This window comes from Podarcis cretensis (assembly GCF_951804945.1).
Source record: "Podarcis cretensis genome assembly, chromosome: 15".
Classification (NCBI taxonomy): Eukaryota; Metazoa; Chordata; class Lepidosauria; order Squamata; family Lacertidae; genus Podarcis; species Podarcis cretensis.
The window spans coordinates 29,532,312-29,547,457 of record NC_137185.1 but is presented as its reverse complement, the minus strand read 5'-3'; the positions used below and the strand labels follow the sequence as shown (position 1 = coordinate 29,547,457).

At 48.9% G+C, this 15,146-nt stretch overlaps 1 protein-coding gene across 2 annotated transcripts; it reads left to right on the top strand.

Annotated features, from left to right (window-relative positions):
- The first annotated feature begins 1,698 nt into the window (after window positions 1–1,698).
- HMBS (hydroxymethylbilane synthase) lies at window positions 1,699–14,948 on the top strand. Of its 2 annotated transcripts, none has more exons than XM_079956066.1 (14): window positions 1,699–1,861; window positions 4,956–5,009; window positions 7,193–7,265; window positions 8,360–8,409; window positions 8,501–8,556; window positions 9,031–9,108; window positions 9,463–9,540; window positions 9,836–9,911; window positions 10,356–10,469; window positions 10,755–10,793; window positions 11,795–11,914; window positions 12,429–12,482; window positions 13,235–13,324; window positions 14,417–14,948. In XM_079956066.1, exons 1-14 carry the CDS (start codon window positions 1,838–1,840, stop codon window positions 14,585–14,587), a joined length of 1,077 nt encoding a protein of 358 aa, XP_079812192.1. In that variant the 5' UTR covers window positions 1,699–1,837; the 3' UTR covers window positions 14,588–14,948. The 2 variants fall into 2 exon arrangements, with proteins under 2 accessions (XP_079812192.1, XP_079812191.1); XM_079956065.1 differs by lacking the exon at window positions 1,699–1,861 and adding an exon at window positions 3,745–3,981.
- The last annotated feature ends 198 nt before the right edge of the window (window positions 14,949–15,146 follow it).

The window sequence follows — 15,146 nt, the reverse complement described above, 5'->3', positions numbered from 1 at the left end:
CTATGGGTCTTCCTGTATATGTATGTATACTCTTGCTTCCTTTCTGAACAACTGCCTCTCTCTCCCTCCCGCCTTCCCAATTCTTTGGTATTTCCGTGAGAGCCCAGAGGAGCTACTTCATAGAAAAGGCCCAGTTCTGTGGCTAATCTTGCTCAGGATTAGATTTCTGGTATAGTTTGTGGGTGGTAGTAGAAGCTGGGCCTGCAGGCAGATGGCTGTTATCTGAGCTGGTTCCTCCCATCTCCTCTGTTGCAATTAGCTTCCTACCACCCCGTCACTTCACCTCCTTGGTTCTTGACTTTGCAAGAGCAGTTATGCATTGGAACTGTGCTGCAAGCCACAGGGAGCTTCCTCCCTGCTCCTTCATCTTTCTTGGGGCACCATCTTCTACCACAGAGGGAGGAATAGTCTTTGAGGCTAGATGCAGGTTTGAGCTTCCTCCCACAGCTGCCTGCTCTTTTCTCTCTCTGGAGATAATGAGGAAAATGCAGTTCACTCTAAACCATGAATTGATGTATGTTGGGGCAAAATACCTTAATTTTACATATACCTCGTGGTCTGTGAATCTGATGGTGAGCTGCCAGGAATGGGACCTTGTGGGTGGCAGTGGATAGCTCAATGAAGGTGTTGACGTAGCACGTGGCAGCTGTGAAAAAGGACAACTTCCATGCTAGGAATCATTGGGAAAGAAACTGAAAAGAAAACTGTTGATATCATAATGCTGCAACACCAATCTATGGAAAAAATATTACATTGTTAGAAACGGGCACCCAAAATGATGGATGGAATGACTGGTTTAGAGAAAAGTTTGGTAAAAGGGGTGAAGGGGTTGGTTGCTCTCACTTGGTTGGGCTGTTACTGGCATACAGAACTAGGTGGTGTGTGGGCTACAGCAGTAGAGCTGCTCTTACACTATTTATAGTTATGCTCTTTGAGAGCTGGGGTTCCTAATACACATCGTTAAACCTCTTCACTTCCATCAGTTGGTTCAATCCCCTTTTAATAAAACACATGCAAATTTCCTTGCTGGATCCAGTCGAGCACCACACTCGTCTACTATCCTGCCAGCTGCACTTGCTAATTAGGCCACCTCCAATAAACTCATTTGCAGCACCATCAGGGATGAACACCAGTCAGTGGGTCCCATTTTCAGTATGCAGTGATCTACTTCTTGTGCCCCTGGGGGCTCCATATTACAGGATGAGAAGCCTGAGAGACCTCTCCGTTTAAGGTAGCGTTCCTTGTCAGCTCATCTTGTAGCAGAGAGTTACACAGGAAGCAGCTTTACACCAACCAGACCATTGGCCCTTCTGCCTCATTGGCTGGCTGGTAGCGGCTCTCCCAGGCCTTTCAAGCAACGTTTCCTCAATTTTAGAATGAATTTCGTGACACTGTTGAAGGCGATTTGCAGGTAGTTTGCATAATACTATAGGTCAGCCCCTTTCAAACGCCTAACTGGTGTATTCGGGCAGGAGACGCTCCACTGCCCGTAAAATATTCGGCCGGAGCCACGTGCTGCGTCCACAGCGCCTCACTGCAAGGACCGGAACGCGAGGCAATCCAGCGGCGCCCCCGGCTTCACGTTTCTGAAAAGGGCGTGCGCCGCGTCGACGGTAATTACGGTATAAAGGGCATCGGGAGCCACCTCCCATTCATGGAAAGTCGCCTGTGGGAGGAACAGGAAGCCGGAAGTGACGTCCGGGACGGGGAGGCGCATGCGTGGCTCCCCGGAGTGGCGATGGAACCGGCAGCGCCTAGTTGACCCAGAGCGGGACCCCCTCCAGCCCTCGCCCCGCCTGCCTGCCGGCCCCCTTCGCTGCTCGGCGCCACCAGCGGCATGACCAGCTCGCCGCCCGCCTCGGTGAGCCTCTCCGCCGCTGCCTTGACCGGCTCTTCGCTCGCTTTGGGGAGGGGGAGGGAGAGAGAGGGGCCGGAGGGGCGGGGCTTCCCGGGGCTCAGCCAATGGCGGAGGACGTCGCGAGGTGACCTCTGTTCATGGTGGTGACCTCACGTGCGTCGCGGGGGTCTTTAATGAGATGCAAATGAGTTCAGCCCCCGCTGATGGGCCCGGGGACGGGGGTTGTCTCCGACCACGTCTGCCTATCTGCTACTCCTCCCCACCCCCCGACTTACTTGGGTGGTATCTCTCTTTTCCTACACCTGTGTGTCCTCCAGTGCTACTTTCCTTAGGAAGGGGGAATATAGTTGTTAAATGGTAGTGCTAGTTTGATTTTTATGAAACTCGATTTATATACACACACACACACACAATTTTGTTTATGATAACAACAGTAACAAGAACAACAACAGGGCACTGGCCTCATTCGAGTGCCCAAAGTGTTTCATGTTAGTATCCCTGTAATCCGCTTTATATCTGCAGAGAAACATTGGGAGAGGCTGGTGTTTCTCCCAGGGCTATTTTGCCCTTTGCCGGTCAAGGGAGGCAGGTTGCATTTCTAGAATGTGCTCCTGCCAAAATCAGATGCCTCTTGTTTCTTGCACAACGTTGTGCAACTTGAGCTCTGCCTCTGTGTGGCAAGGCACTCTTGCCTAATCCGAAGGGTGGCTTGGTAGGACACACCTTTGCCCTGTTAGGTAGTACACTGTACAGATATCTCCAGGCAGTTTCTACTGGCAGCCAAGGTGAGCCAGAGTGCGGTGGCGGCGAAGAGAAGTGTGGGTTTGCTGCTTTCAGGTGCCCTCTTGCATTCCCCTCTGCTATAGGGTGCTTCATAAAGCTGTTTTTCTAGTTTCTGCGTGCACACTCACACTTTCACATACCCTTTCAAAGTTCCGCTGGGAATACATCCCATAGCCTTCCCATGGGGAGACTGTTATATTAGCTTCCAAACCCGAGCCTTTGCCTGGATTTTGGGCTGTTGGGCCTGAGCCTTTTGGGTGATACTGTATGGTGGACACCTACACAGCTTGCCTGTTTCTGTGTTTTCAGTCCCAGATTCAAACAAATTCTCTTCTCTCTTCACACTAAGCACCTCTTTCTGTCCCCCTTGGCTGCATAATTGCCCTACAAACACAGAAACTGCTGCTTTCAGCACCCTGATGGTATCTCTCTTTTTCTTCCCTGAAGCTAAATAGCTAGTGCTCATGGCTATGTTTGATGAAGACTGAAAGGAACTGATGATTTGGGGTTGACTTCCAGAAGTCACACATGGGGCTTCAGTACCTTGTGACTACCAATCTCTCCTATGAACTATTGATATCTACTGCCCATTTTTAGCTCTACTGCCTACCTGTGCCACTTTCCTGTGTTTTTTCCTATCTCGCTGCATCCCATTTCTTGTCTTTATGTACTCCTTTCCACAGCCACCACCCTAAGAAGAGCCGCATTCTCTTGGGAGATGTCCTAGAAAGTAAATATCAGCCCAGCTTGTGCACTTCCTTGCTGCAGAACTTTGTGGATGGCACAGATAGCCCTGGCCACCATGGGCGGAAGCAAGGAGGTTCTCAGGATGATAGCTTCCTGCATTCTGATCCATTGAGATTATAGTTGTTTGCCATGCAGTTTGATTGTATCTCCCCATCTGCGCCGCCACCCTCCCCCTGCCCTATATTGCAAATAAGTGGTTGAAATGTCCCTTGTTCACTTGTGCAAATGGCCCCTTTGTCAATTGCTTTGCTCTGGGAGATTGTCTTCTGCTGCCTGTCTTTCCCAGAACAATTTCTTTCTGTGCAAAACCCGGACAGTTCCTTGCAAGCAGCCCCTGCAGCTGCAGTTCCCTCCAGGCTCAGTTCCTTCCTTCTCCCCACCCCCCTTGAACGCCCTTTCCCCTTCTCTGCCTTATCTCTGCTGCCAGGTTGGGGCTAGTTTGCAAGGAGAGACTCCCTTGATTAGACGCTGACAGAGCAAGGCAGCAGGTCTTCCTCTCCCCTCTAGCAAAGACATCTTTCTTCTCCTCTTCACTGGGTCCTGGGTTGCAAACCTCTGTTGAGATGGCAAAGGTGGTGCTGCAGGACAGTCAGGTAAGAGGCATATGTCTCTCCAAGCCTCTTTGCAGGTCTGGGGAAATATTTCCAAATCTTAACAGCCATTTTGACAGGTCTGAAGATTTTCTGGCCCTGGGTTATTGTCCAGGACTTCATACTTCTCTCCCTGCCTCTCTTACCCACACTCATGCATACACAATCTCTCTTTTCAGCTGTGTGTATTATGACATATTTTGGGGTGAAACTTTACCGCAACAGACAGACCCTACTGAGGAATACTTCTATCTGCAATTAGGACTTGATAGGCTCTTAACTGATAATGTTTGTCTCAGTGCTATCTTGTCCTGTGCCCTGTATGGCTCTGCAGGCACCTTTTCCTGCAGGGCCCTTGCTCGTTCCATGTGCTGCTTACCTGCGTTGCGCGGCCTGGTCTTTGGGGGACTCTTGGGAAGCAGATGACTGCCCCTTGGGGCCAGTTGTGCTACTGAATAACCTATGCTTCTTTCAGGTCTTTGACACATGTGTTCTTTGCCCTAAAGCCTGTCAAGGGTTGCTGGGCTAGGACTGGTCAGGTCAGGCAATAAAAACGACATTAGTAATAGTTCTTTGTGGTTGTGCCAACGATGTTATGGTGCTTTACAGCATAACAAAGGGAAAGGCGGACCCCTGCCCAGAGAAGCGTAGAATTTTAGATCTGACACAAGGGAGGCAGGCAAGAGGGATGGGTATCTAATTGCACGTTGCCCAGCTATCCTTTAGGGCTGTTCCTTTTAATGTAGCGAACATTGCAGAAGGTGTCTGCCCAGGAAAGTTCCAGTGTGGGGCTTCCTGGGATGCCTTCTGTGTCCACTTCCATGGCTTAACTGTCCCACCCTGCTTGGCAGCCCCTTTGCGAGGAAAGGCTTGGCTGGTGCAAGCTTCCTCTTGGTGTAGGGTTTTGCGGGGAGATTGTGGAATTGCCACCATAATAACCCTCCCTCTTTGGAGTAATTGGAGACATTTCTTCACAGGAGAAGAATGGCTTGAAGAAAGAGACTATCCGCGTGGGAACAAGGAAAAGCCAGGTGAGGTTCTTGTGTCTTTACCGTTCTCTTGCTTGCCTGCTGCTTTTCCTGGGTCTGCTTCTTGCAAAGTGTTCGTACAAACAGGACTGAGCATTGACTGGTGAATGGATTTGCATTGGGACAACAGGGCATTTTCTGTTGCTTTCCTAGTAACCAGGTTGGAACAGAGGAAGGCAGGGAAAGACGGCTGGTGCTGAAGAGAGCAAGTCATAGAATGAAGTGTATTCTTAAAGGCCTGAGTTATAGGGGTGGATAATAGCAATATATAAAAATGCCTTAAAAAAAGGACGAAGAACTATCCTCTGTTGTGCCAGAGGACAGGACTAGATCCTAGGGGCTTATATCCCAGGAGGGGAGAACTCAGATGAGCATTTGGAGACTTCTTAAAGGCAAGAGCAGTCCTGACACCGAAACCATGGTGGACTCTCCCTTGGGAAGGGACAGAGCTCAGTGGTGGAGCCCTTGTGGTTCAATCCCCGGCATCTCCAGGTAGGGCTGTGAAAGAAGACTCCCTGCCTGAAACCCTGGAAGAATGGCTGCTAGTCAGTGCTGACCGAACTGAGCTAGAGGGAGCAATGGTTTGTCTTGGGATAATGCAGTTTCCTGTATTGCCTCACTGGGAGCAGAGGCTGGACAGTCCTTTCTTAGAGATGTTTGCTGGGTTTTCTGTATCAAGCAGAGCTTAGACTTAGAGTCCCCCACTGCTGCCGGAGCTCTTAATGGCTGCTTTGCAGGAACTCACATATTCTGGGAACTATCCTTGCCCTCCCCTTCAGCAGTAGCAAATTCCAAATTCATATTAGGCTAAGTATCACAGGAGCTGTATTCCCAAATGTGCATCTTTCTGAATTATATTTCACTCAGTGCTGCTCCTCAATACTTTGTCCCTTTGCTACTATTGCTGTAATTTGCTAGCAGCCACAGGGTTTCGTTTGTAAGGCTGTTACGTCATTTGCATTATACTGCCTTAAGTGTTTTGTCAGCTGTGCTACTTCGCTGCTGCTTATTGAAGAACGACCTTAAAACTTTTCATTTGTATCCACTTGGCAATTAATCCATACTTCTCCAGCTGAATTGCTTTGGTGGTGTTGAGCAACTATCAATTCCCCTGACCTTTCTTTTGCCAGGAGGATGCAAAGATTTCCCCATGGGCCGCCCTAGCAGGAGCAAAGAAGTACGCCCAAAAGCCAAGACTGGGAGGGGCAGACTTGTAATGAAAGATAATGCTCCACCCTTGCGGTGGAGAGCTAATCTCCCATCTGCCTCCTGTTGTTGAGGCTGGTGGCAGCTCAGGAATAAACCCAGAAAGCCTGTTTGGAACAGGGGCCTAGGATGGGGCGGCACCTCAGGGCGGCATCTCCTTTTCCCTAGAAGCCCTGTCCTGGGCGCCAGAAGTGGGTCTCCACTCCTTCTCTCAGAACATAAGAATTGCCCTGCAGCCGGGTCACGTCAAAGACCCATCTAGTCCAGTATCCGGTTCTCACAGTGGCCAACCACATGCCTCTTGGAAACCCACAAGAAGGACCTGAGTCCAGCAGCAATCTTTTCACTATTGCAATTCTCAGCAACTGATATTCAAAGGCACACAACCACCAACGCTGGATGCACAACACGGCCATTGTAGCTAATATTCCATTGATAGCCTTTCACCCCCTTTTATAGCCCCTGAAATTGATGACCATCTCTATGTCTTGTGGGAGCAAACCCTGAAATTTAATTACGCTCTGTGTGAAGAAGTCCTTCCCTTTGCCTGTCCGGAATCCTGCAACACTTGGCGTCCATGAATGGTATTTCTGCAGAGCTTCATTCTGGGAGGTTTGCTGAGCACACATCAGCTGCGCTGCTGCCTTTGCTTCCTTTTCATTCTCTGACTGGCTCAAGCCAGGTTGGCTCTCTTCATGTCTGGCTTTTTCTCTGTGGGCCTCCAAAGCTGGGGGGAGGGGGGGCAGAGCAGATCACAGACATGAACCGGACCCAAAACCGATGAGAGTGAAGTGCATAGGAAGTGGGACTTGAAGTCTCATGTCTTCTGGGCTGTTGTGGGAACAGCATATCGGAGCAAGAATCTGCGCACATGTCTTCCTCTGACAGCAGGTGCGTTGGGCACACTTGCCGCCTGCGCCTCTTGGGTCATAAGTAGGGCACACTGATTGACTTTGCCTTCCTTCTCTCTGAAATTGCAGCTCGCCCGGATCCAAACGGACAGCGTGGTTCAGATGCTGCAGGAGCGCCACCCTCACCTCTGCTTTGAGATTGGTGAGTGTGTGAGGCAGGAAGCCTGGGAATTAGGTATTGGCCAAGTAGTGGATGGGGAGAGAGCAAGCCAACACAGGAGCTCCATCCAGGTGCTGGGTAAGAGCAGCCTCAGGTGCACAGACAGAGTGCTGAGCTTTTCTGACCTGGTGCATGGAGAGGATGGGCTTGTGTGGCACCTAGCTTTGTATTATTATTATTAATATTATTAATTATTAATTAATTTAATTTCTGTATGACCATTCCTTCAAGACTCACAGAGTGGCTTACCTTGTAAAATCCCAAAATACATAACATTTATTTATTTATTTATTTATTTATTTATTTCATTTATACAATGGTGCCCCGCAAGACGAATGCCTCGCAAGACGGAAAACCCACTAGACGAAAGGGTTTTCCGTTTTGGAGGTGCTTCGCAAACCAAATTTCCTATGGGCTTGCTTCGCAAGACGAAAATGTCTTGCGAGTTCCTGCGGTTTTTTTCCCCTTTCCCTCCCCTTTTTCTAAGCCGCTAAGCCGCTTATCTGCTTATCCGCTAAGCCGCTAATAGCGCTAATCCGCTAAACCGTCAATGGGCTTGCTTCACAAGACGAAAAAACCGCTAGACGAAGAGACTCGCGGAACGGATTAATTTCGTCTTGCGAGGCACCACTGTATGCCTTTTTCCCCTTCCAATGAGCTCAAGGCATTGTACATAGTTCTCCTCCCCATTTCATCCTCTCAACAGCCCTGTGAGGTAGGTTAGACTAAGAGATACCCAGTGAGCTTCATGGCTGAGTGGGAATTCGAACCCTGGTCTCCCAGGTCCTACACCCAACACATTATCAGTTATGCCACACGTTAAATAGTAGCAAACATAAACAATATCCCCCACCCACACAGTTTAAAAGGCCATAGATTATTTAAGTAGCCAAAGGCCTAGGATAAGAGGGGTGTTTTTTCCTGGCGCCAGTTTGTATCCTACCCTACTAAAGCAGTGAGCATCTAGGAAGTCCACACATTGCTCACCCTTGTTGTAGCTCATGTCCTACTGGTGCTTGTCATCCTTCCTGATCTTCCCTCTTCCTTCTTTCCTTCCTCTCTCTCTCTCTGAATAGTTGCCATGTCAACCACAGGTGACAAGATCCTGGACACAGCTCTGTCCAAGGTAAGAAGCCGTATGCTCCATGGGCTCAAGACGCAACCAGCAGTGGATAGAAAAAGCAGCCCAGGTTGTAACATGCTCTTTTCCTATTTAGATTGGCGAGAAAAGCCTATTTACGAAGGAACTGGAAAATGCACTGGAAAGAAATGAGTAAGTTCTGTTTGGCTGGGAAGTGCAGGAGAAAGCTCTCCTTGGCAGGCAATGCCTGGTGGTGCCCTTGGTGCTGGTGCTTTTGCTTTGAGCAGGAGTCTATGTCCTTTGTAGGCAATGGATTCTTCCAGAGCCAGGAAGTCTTCTCTTGAGCGAAAGCGTTTCCAGCAATTGTGGGGAGGGGGAACCTAGTCATGGCGCATAACTGGGAAGAGAGAGCTCTGGTGCCTTCCGTAAAATAACGGGTGTTTTTCCTGCTCTTTCTGAAACATCAGGGTCTGGTGTTTAAAACTGTGTCACAGCAATCCTGAGCAGTAGGCCACATTGAGGCTGACATGCCCAGGCCCACCCAGCAAAGCTTCATAGCCAAGCAGGCATCTGCGCTGAGGTCTTATGCTTCATAATTGCTCTCTCTGCCCATCCTGGGCGCATAGGTTTGGCACACCCATAACCAGCTTATTTCTTCCCTTCCAGGGTTGACTTGGTGGTTCACTCCCTGAAGGACCTGCCCACATCCCTCCCACCTGGCTTCACCATTGGCGCAATTTGCAAGTGAGTTTGGGCTCCTCTGCTTCCTTCTGCCTGACTGGTGCTCAACGCTCTGGCTCTTGGTCCATCAAAGTTTGGCCTGGCCAGGCATCCGACTTCCCATTTCCACGTCAGCTGTTGGTTCCCTGTGGAAGTGGGCGTGCCCACCAAACCACCTAACTTCCAGAGCATCAGATGGGTAACGCCTTCTTTAACCCATCTCAACTGGCCACTGCCTTAGGCCAAGTGGTGGCCTTGGCTGTGAACAGACAAAAGTCCAGGTCATGTAGCCTCCCGCTGTCTCTTTGCAAGAAACTTGGGAGGCAACTGCTGCTGCTGACCTGCTCCCTAAAAGGCAACCCTGTCTGTCCGTTGCAGGAGAGAGAGTCCATATGATGCGGTCGTCTTCCACCCTAAGCATGCAGGCAAGAGCCTCCACAGCCTCCCTGAGAAGAGGTGAGTTCCACTTGTTCCTTCCTTGGGTTCCATCTGGTGTGCAGGAAGGGCTGAAATTAGCATTTTGCCCCAGCTTCAACACCTCTTGGGTAGCAGTGCTGAGAGGGGTCCCTGCCTGCCTGAGGTCTTGGCCAGAGTTGACACTTTGCTGCCTGGAAATAACAGCACATGGTCCCGTGTAGACAATGTTTGTGCAGAGGTGTCCGGGGGGACTGTTCCTAACTCTGCTCAGACGGGTGAGGCTGGCCAGTCCAGACTCTTCTTTGACACTGTTTTCCTTTTGGCTCTCTGGCAGCGTGATTGGGACCAGCTCACTTCGCCGGGCAGCTCAGCTGAAGAGAAAGTTCCCTCACCTGGAATTCAGGGATATTGTATCCTTTGAAAATGACCCCTTGACTTAGACTGGCCCTTGAAAAACCAGTGATGCCCCCTCTCTGTACCCCTCCCCCGTCTCACCATGCTTAGCCTTTGCACTCAAATCTTGCCACCATGTGCGAAAAGGACACCTCATGGAGGTTGAATTTCCTAGTGGAGAATGTGGTCATTCCTTTGAATATGCAGCTTTTGTTATATTGAATATGAACTTTTTCAAGGCCCCACATCCCTGGCTTGGCTTTGAATCGGGGCCTAGCCAGGCATTGTGCTGAGATGCAGCCCGGAGGCCTGGCAGAGGAGCTAAGGTCTTGAGCCACCTTCTCCCCTGCAGAGAGGGACTGTGGTGTTAGAACACCCTCCCTGGTGGCCAGCTCTGGAAGTGTAGGCCATGGGCCATCCAACCAGGGATCTCTGTGGTTTTCCCTTAATCCTTCTTGTAGAGGGGAAATTTGAACACTCGCTTGAAGAAGCTGGATGAGAAGGAGGATTTCAGCGCCATTGTCCTGGCAGCGGCTGGCCTCAGGCGGATGGGCTGGGACAGCCGCATTGGTCAAGTAAGTAGGGCAGAAGAGTTTGGGATGGAGGTTGTGTCGTCGTCATCCCCCCCCCCCCCCGCCGCCGCAGCCTCTTCATCGTGCCCAGGGAGCTTCTCCTCCTTGTGTCTTCAGTTCTTGAGATGCTCACTGATGTCTGCATTCCTTCGGGATATATAAACTGAATGAATTTGTGAAACGCCCTGAGGTGTATAGGGCTGAATACAAATTTAAAATAAATAAAATATTTTGCTCCGCCTTTGTTCTGAGCATCACCAACCCTCGTTCTGCTTCCCTCCACTCCAGGTCCTGAGCCCCGCAGACTGCTTGTACGCAGTTGGGCAGGTATGTGATGTGCTCTCCGTTCTGGCCCAGCTGAGCCTCCCCAACACACCCCTTCTTCTTGAGGGTGCCTTTCGCTCTTTCTCCAACTGCTCCTCGCCCTCAAATGAGCACCCCAAAGTCAGGCTATGCACACCTTCCAACAAATTCTCTCTAGAGAGCAAACTCTCACCTGGTGTGAATCCCAAAGCTGGAAGGTTAAATGGCCTTGGTGCTCCGAGGCTGCGCCGCTTGCCCTGGTGGGTACCAGCTTCTGCATCCTCCCATTTGTGCAGGTATGGCTAACCTGTGGCCCTCTAGAATTTGTTGGCCTACATCCCCAAATCAATCCTGGCCATGTACTGTAAAGTGCATGAACTGTAAACTGTAAAAGTGGCTTTCCCCAAATTTAAAAATGTTGCTAAGCTCTCTTTCACTGCATGCCTTGCTTGCCCCTTGTCCAAAAGTGGGTGAAATGTATGCATTGTGGGAATCCTTGAAGACATGTTCTTTTGTCTCTCGGAAATCCCAGCAACAAAAATGCCAAAATCCATCACAGGGCAATTACTTTATAAAGCCAACCAGAATGTCACAAAATATTGTGCCAGCTTTTGAGTCCCCCAGAAATATTCATTGGGCTGAAGTAAAGAAAACACAGAAACTTAAAAGCTTGCACTATATTGTGACATTTTGGTTGACCTAATAAAGGCATTGGCATAATATGGATTTAGAAATTTTTCTTATGGGTCAGTATGGCTGGCTTCCCCCCCCCCCCACCCACTCAAAGCAGTTTTTAGCAGGGGCTTGTGGGGAAAAGGGGTAGTGGATGCTTTGGTGGTCATATGTCTCCATCTCAAGCTCAAGCCTGCTTCACAGAGTAGAGAGACTCTGCTCCTGTTGTTATCTGACTGCTGACCCTGGTTGTTGCAGAGCAGAGGCTTTGAACGCTGTGGGGGCTGCGTAGCCACTAGGCTGTTCTAGAAGCTGAGAAGGGCCTCTTTCCCTGCTCCTCTTCCTTTCTCCAGGGAGCCCTAGCAGTGGAGGTGAGAGCCAGGGACCAGGAGATCCTCGATATGGTGTCCGTCCTGCACGACGGTGAGACGGTGCTGCGCTGCATTGCAGAGAGGGCCTTCATGAAGCACTTGGTAGGTTTCAGGAAGTGCTTGATCGGAGGCCACAGCAGCCACCTGCTTATGTGGGGCTCAGGGCAGTGGGGTGCTTCCTTCCCAGGGAGAAGAGGAGTTCAGGGATATTTTTTTTTTAAAAAATAGTTCTGAGTTGCGTTTCTCAGTTTGATCCTTTCCCATGGTATGCATTGTGACTTGCGGTTATTATTGATAGTTTATTGCAATTGTTAAGAGTGAATTTGTTTAGTCATCATTGGTTGATGTTTTGAGTTATTTTATTGTGTACCATTATAGTCAAATAGATTATTGAATATTACTTTATTTGATATGTCATTCATTAAAGTTATGCCATGTTATGGCTTTTTTAATTGGATCAGGTTATGACAAGGTGTGTTCTTTGTTGTATATTTTGTTGCTGTGAACCGCCTTGTTTAGTAATATGGAAAAGTGGTGTGCTATGCTAATTAAAAGTAAAATGAAGAGGGAGGCTTGGCAGCAGCGTCGTTCATCTCCCTAACATTTTCCATTCCAGGAAGGTGGCTGCAGTGTCCCTGTGGCAGTGAACACCGTGCTGAAGGACTTCCAGGTAATGACAATTCAGAATACCATAGGCCTTGTTTTTTCCAGCCAGCTGCCAGGCTGGGTCTCTCTTAGCAATGGTTTGTGGGCCGCTCCCAGCATTGAAAGCAGTTGGTGGAGGGAGAGACCTGTGCTGGATGCAATAGCCCTGCTTGGTATGAAGGGAAGTGTTCCCTGACTGAGATGGAGCAAAGAACCCTTGAACCAGCGAACTCACATTCATGACATGTGACCCACCTTCTTGGCCTTCCACCTGCAGTACAAGGATAACAACACTGGCCTACTCTATAGGGTTGTTGTAAGGATCACCAGAAGATAATGTATGGTTATTACCAACCGACTAGGTGTTTGCTGGCCAGAGATGGGGAATCTGTGGTTCTCCAGATGTTTGATTCCAATCCCCATCATCCTATTGGCTGTTGCTGATAGTTATTATTAAAAAGCATTTATAAACCACTTTAAAAATGCTGAGTTGGCAATCCCCCCACTTCAGACATTCATTTCCCTTTTGACTGGATCAGTCTCAGCACTCATCCTGGAAGATTTGGTAGTTCACATAAAAGTTTAAGTTGCTGCTTCCAGCCTGATAATTCCTTCCTGTCCTTCTAGGACCCTTCCTTTTTAAAAAGGTGACTTAATGCTGAATCCCAGACTCTTGTAGAAGATGTCACACACTGCCTATCCCTTGGTTTTCCTGCACCACCTCCAAAGGGAGAGCTGTGTGCGGTGCTGTTGACATTTTCTCTTTATTTTCCCTAGTTATATTTGACTGGAGCAGTCTACAGCCTTGATGGATCAGAGAGCCTACGTGAGACCATGCAAGCAAGCATGAATTATTTTCCACATGAGGTACCCGCTACTGTATTGCAAAACAGCACATTTTCTAGGCTTCCACACAGGGGAAAACCTTTCTGCTTGGCTCCTCCCATGACATGAGAGAGAAAAAACCCAATAAAACTACATCTAAGCAAAGTGGGGAGCTTTTGGCTGTTGCTGAACTACACTTCCCATCATTCCTAGCAATGGGTCCTGCTTGTTCAGACTGATGGAAATTGTAGTTCAGTAATATCTGGAGGGACAAAGCTTCCCCACACCTTATTTAAGCTTTGTTTCCTATTATATCCAAAGCAGAGACTGTGGCCTGTTGCTCCCAAACAAGCCACTGTATGTAAGGCAGCAACAGACCCTAATCCTGGATTTCAGTGTTAACAGGAAGCAAAGCTTAAGTGCAACTTCCTGGTTTGCTTCACAGGAGTGAAGCAGGAACTATTGCAAAGTATGCAGTAGCATGCTCCTCATTCACACTGAACCATGGCTTATTGTAATGTGCTAACAAGCTCATAGATGTTTTGGCCAATAGTGTTAGTCACACTTGTTCAGCCTCCTCCATTAAAAGACCAGCTGTACAATCGTAGCATCTCGTTCATATGGGTTGTTTTCCCTCCTCTAATTTTACTGCAGGATACAAAACCAATGTTAAATTTGGAGGCTCACTAAAAGGACCCCTGACAGTTAAGTCCAGTCGTGAATGACTGTGGGGTTGCGGCACTCATCTCGCTTTACTGGCTGACAGAGCTGGCGTTTGTCCACAAGTTTTTCCGGGTCATGTGGTCAGCATGACTAAGCCGCTTCTGGCGAAACCAGAGCAGCACACGAAAATGCTGTTTACCTTCCCGCTGGAGTGGTACCTATTTATCTATTTGCACTTTGATGTGCTTTTGAACTGCTAGGTTGGCAGGAGCTGGGACCGAGCACCAGGAGCTCACCCCATCGCGGGGATTTGAACCACCGACCTTCCGATCGGCAAGGCCTAGGCTCAGTGGTTTAGACCACAGCATCCCCCACTATCCTTCAATAAATGTGAATCTTGAATTGCTGCCTCTAACCCTCAAATGTCCTATTGCTGGCTAAGGGATTTTGCATCTTACTTTTACTTTTCAGAACGAAGATGGCCCCAACGATGACATCCAGCATGTTGGCATCACTGCAAAGAATTTCTCTCAGTCTGCTCAAGTGGCTGCAGAGAAGTTAGGCATTCAGGTGGCTGAGCTCCTCCTGAGCAGAGGGGCAAAGCACATCCTCAACGTGGCCCGACAGCTCAACGATGCCTGATGGGGGCCTGCCATGGATGTCAAGCTCTAGCCGTTGTCCTTCCTGGAAGCAATGAAGTCTCTTGCAAATCAACCACTGCCCTCTCGGTGAAGGGAATCTTAATTTATTATGGTAGCTACGCCACAGTTTACCTGTGCTGCTAAGGACTGACTCATGCTGTAGCCTCCAATGGAAGATTCATGCTGGCGGGGATCACTCCCTTTAACACACAGCCTGAATTTTGAGAAAGAGAACCATTTAAAAGAAGTTGGTGCCTTCATTGATTGCTGTAAGGAATAATGTAACCTGGTACAGTTGCATAGAATGAAGTGTATATTTTTTTTAATTATTGCCAAATGGATTAAAGAGATTTAAACTGAAAGTAGTGGAATTCTTATTTGTTTAGCTATAGCTGAATCTACTGCAGCTTACTTGTGTATGCATACCAGCTCCTTTAAAGCACATGGCTTTCCCTCAAAGAACCCTGGGAACCAGTCTGCCCTGGGAGCTGCAATACCAGCACTCTTAAAGCAACCACAATTTCCAGAATTCTTTGAGTTTGTAAACAGACCTGTTTTCA

Excerpts from the sequence above, each read along its gene's own strand:
- HMBS (XM_079956065.1), top strand. The coding sequence starts at position 3,952 with ATGGCAAAGGTGGTGCTGCAGGACAGTCAG. Across the intron at positions 8,410-8,500 it reads TGGACACAGCTCTGTCCAAG|ATTGGCGAGAAAAGCCTATT; the intron begins GTAAGAAGCCGT and ends TTTCCTATTTAG. Across the intron at positions 8,557-9,030 it reads AATGCACTGGAAAGAAATGA|GGTTGACTTGGTGGTTCACT; the intron begins GTAAGTTCTGTT and ends CTTCCCTTCCAG.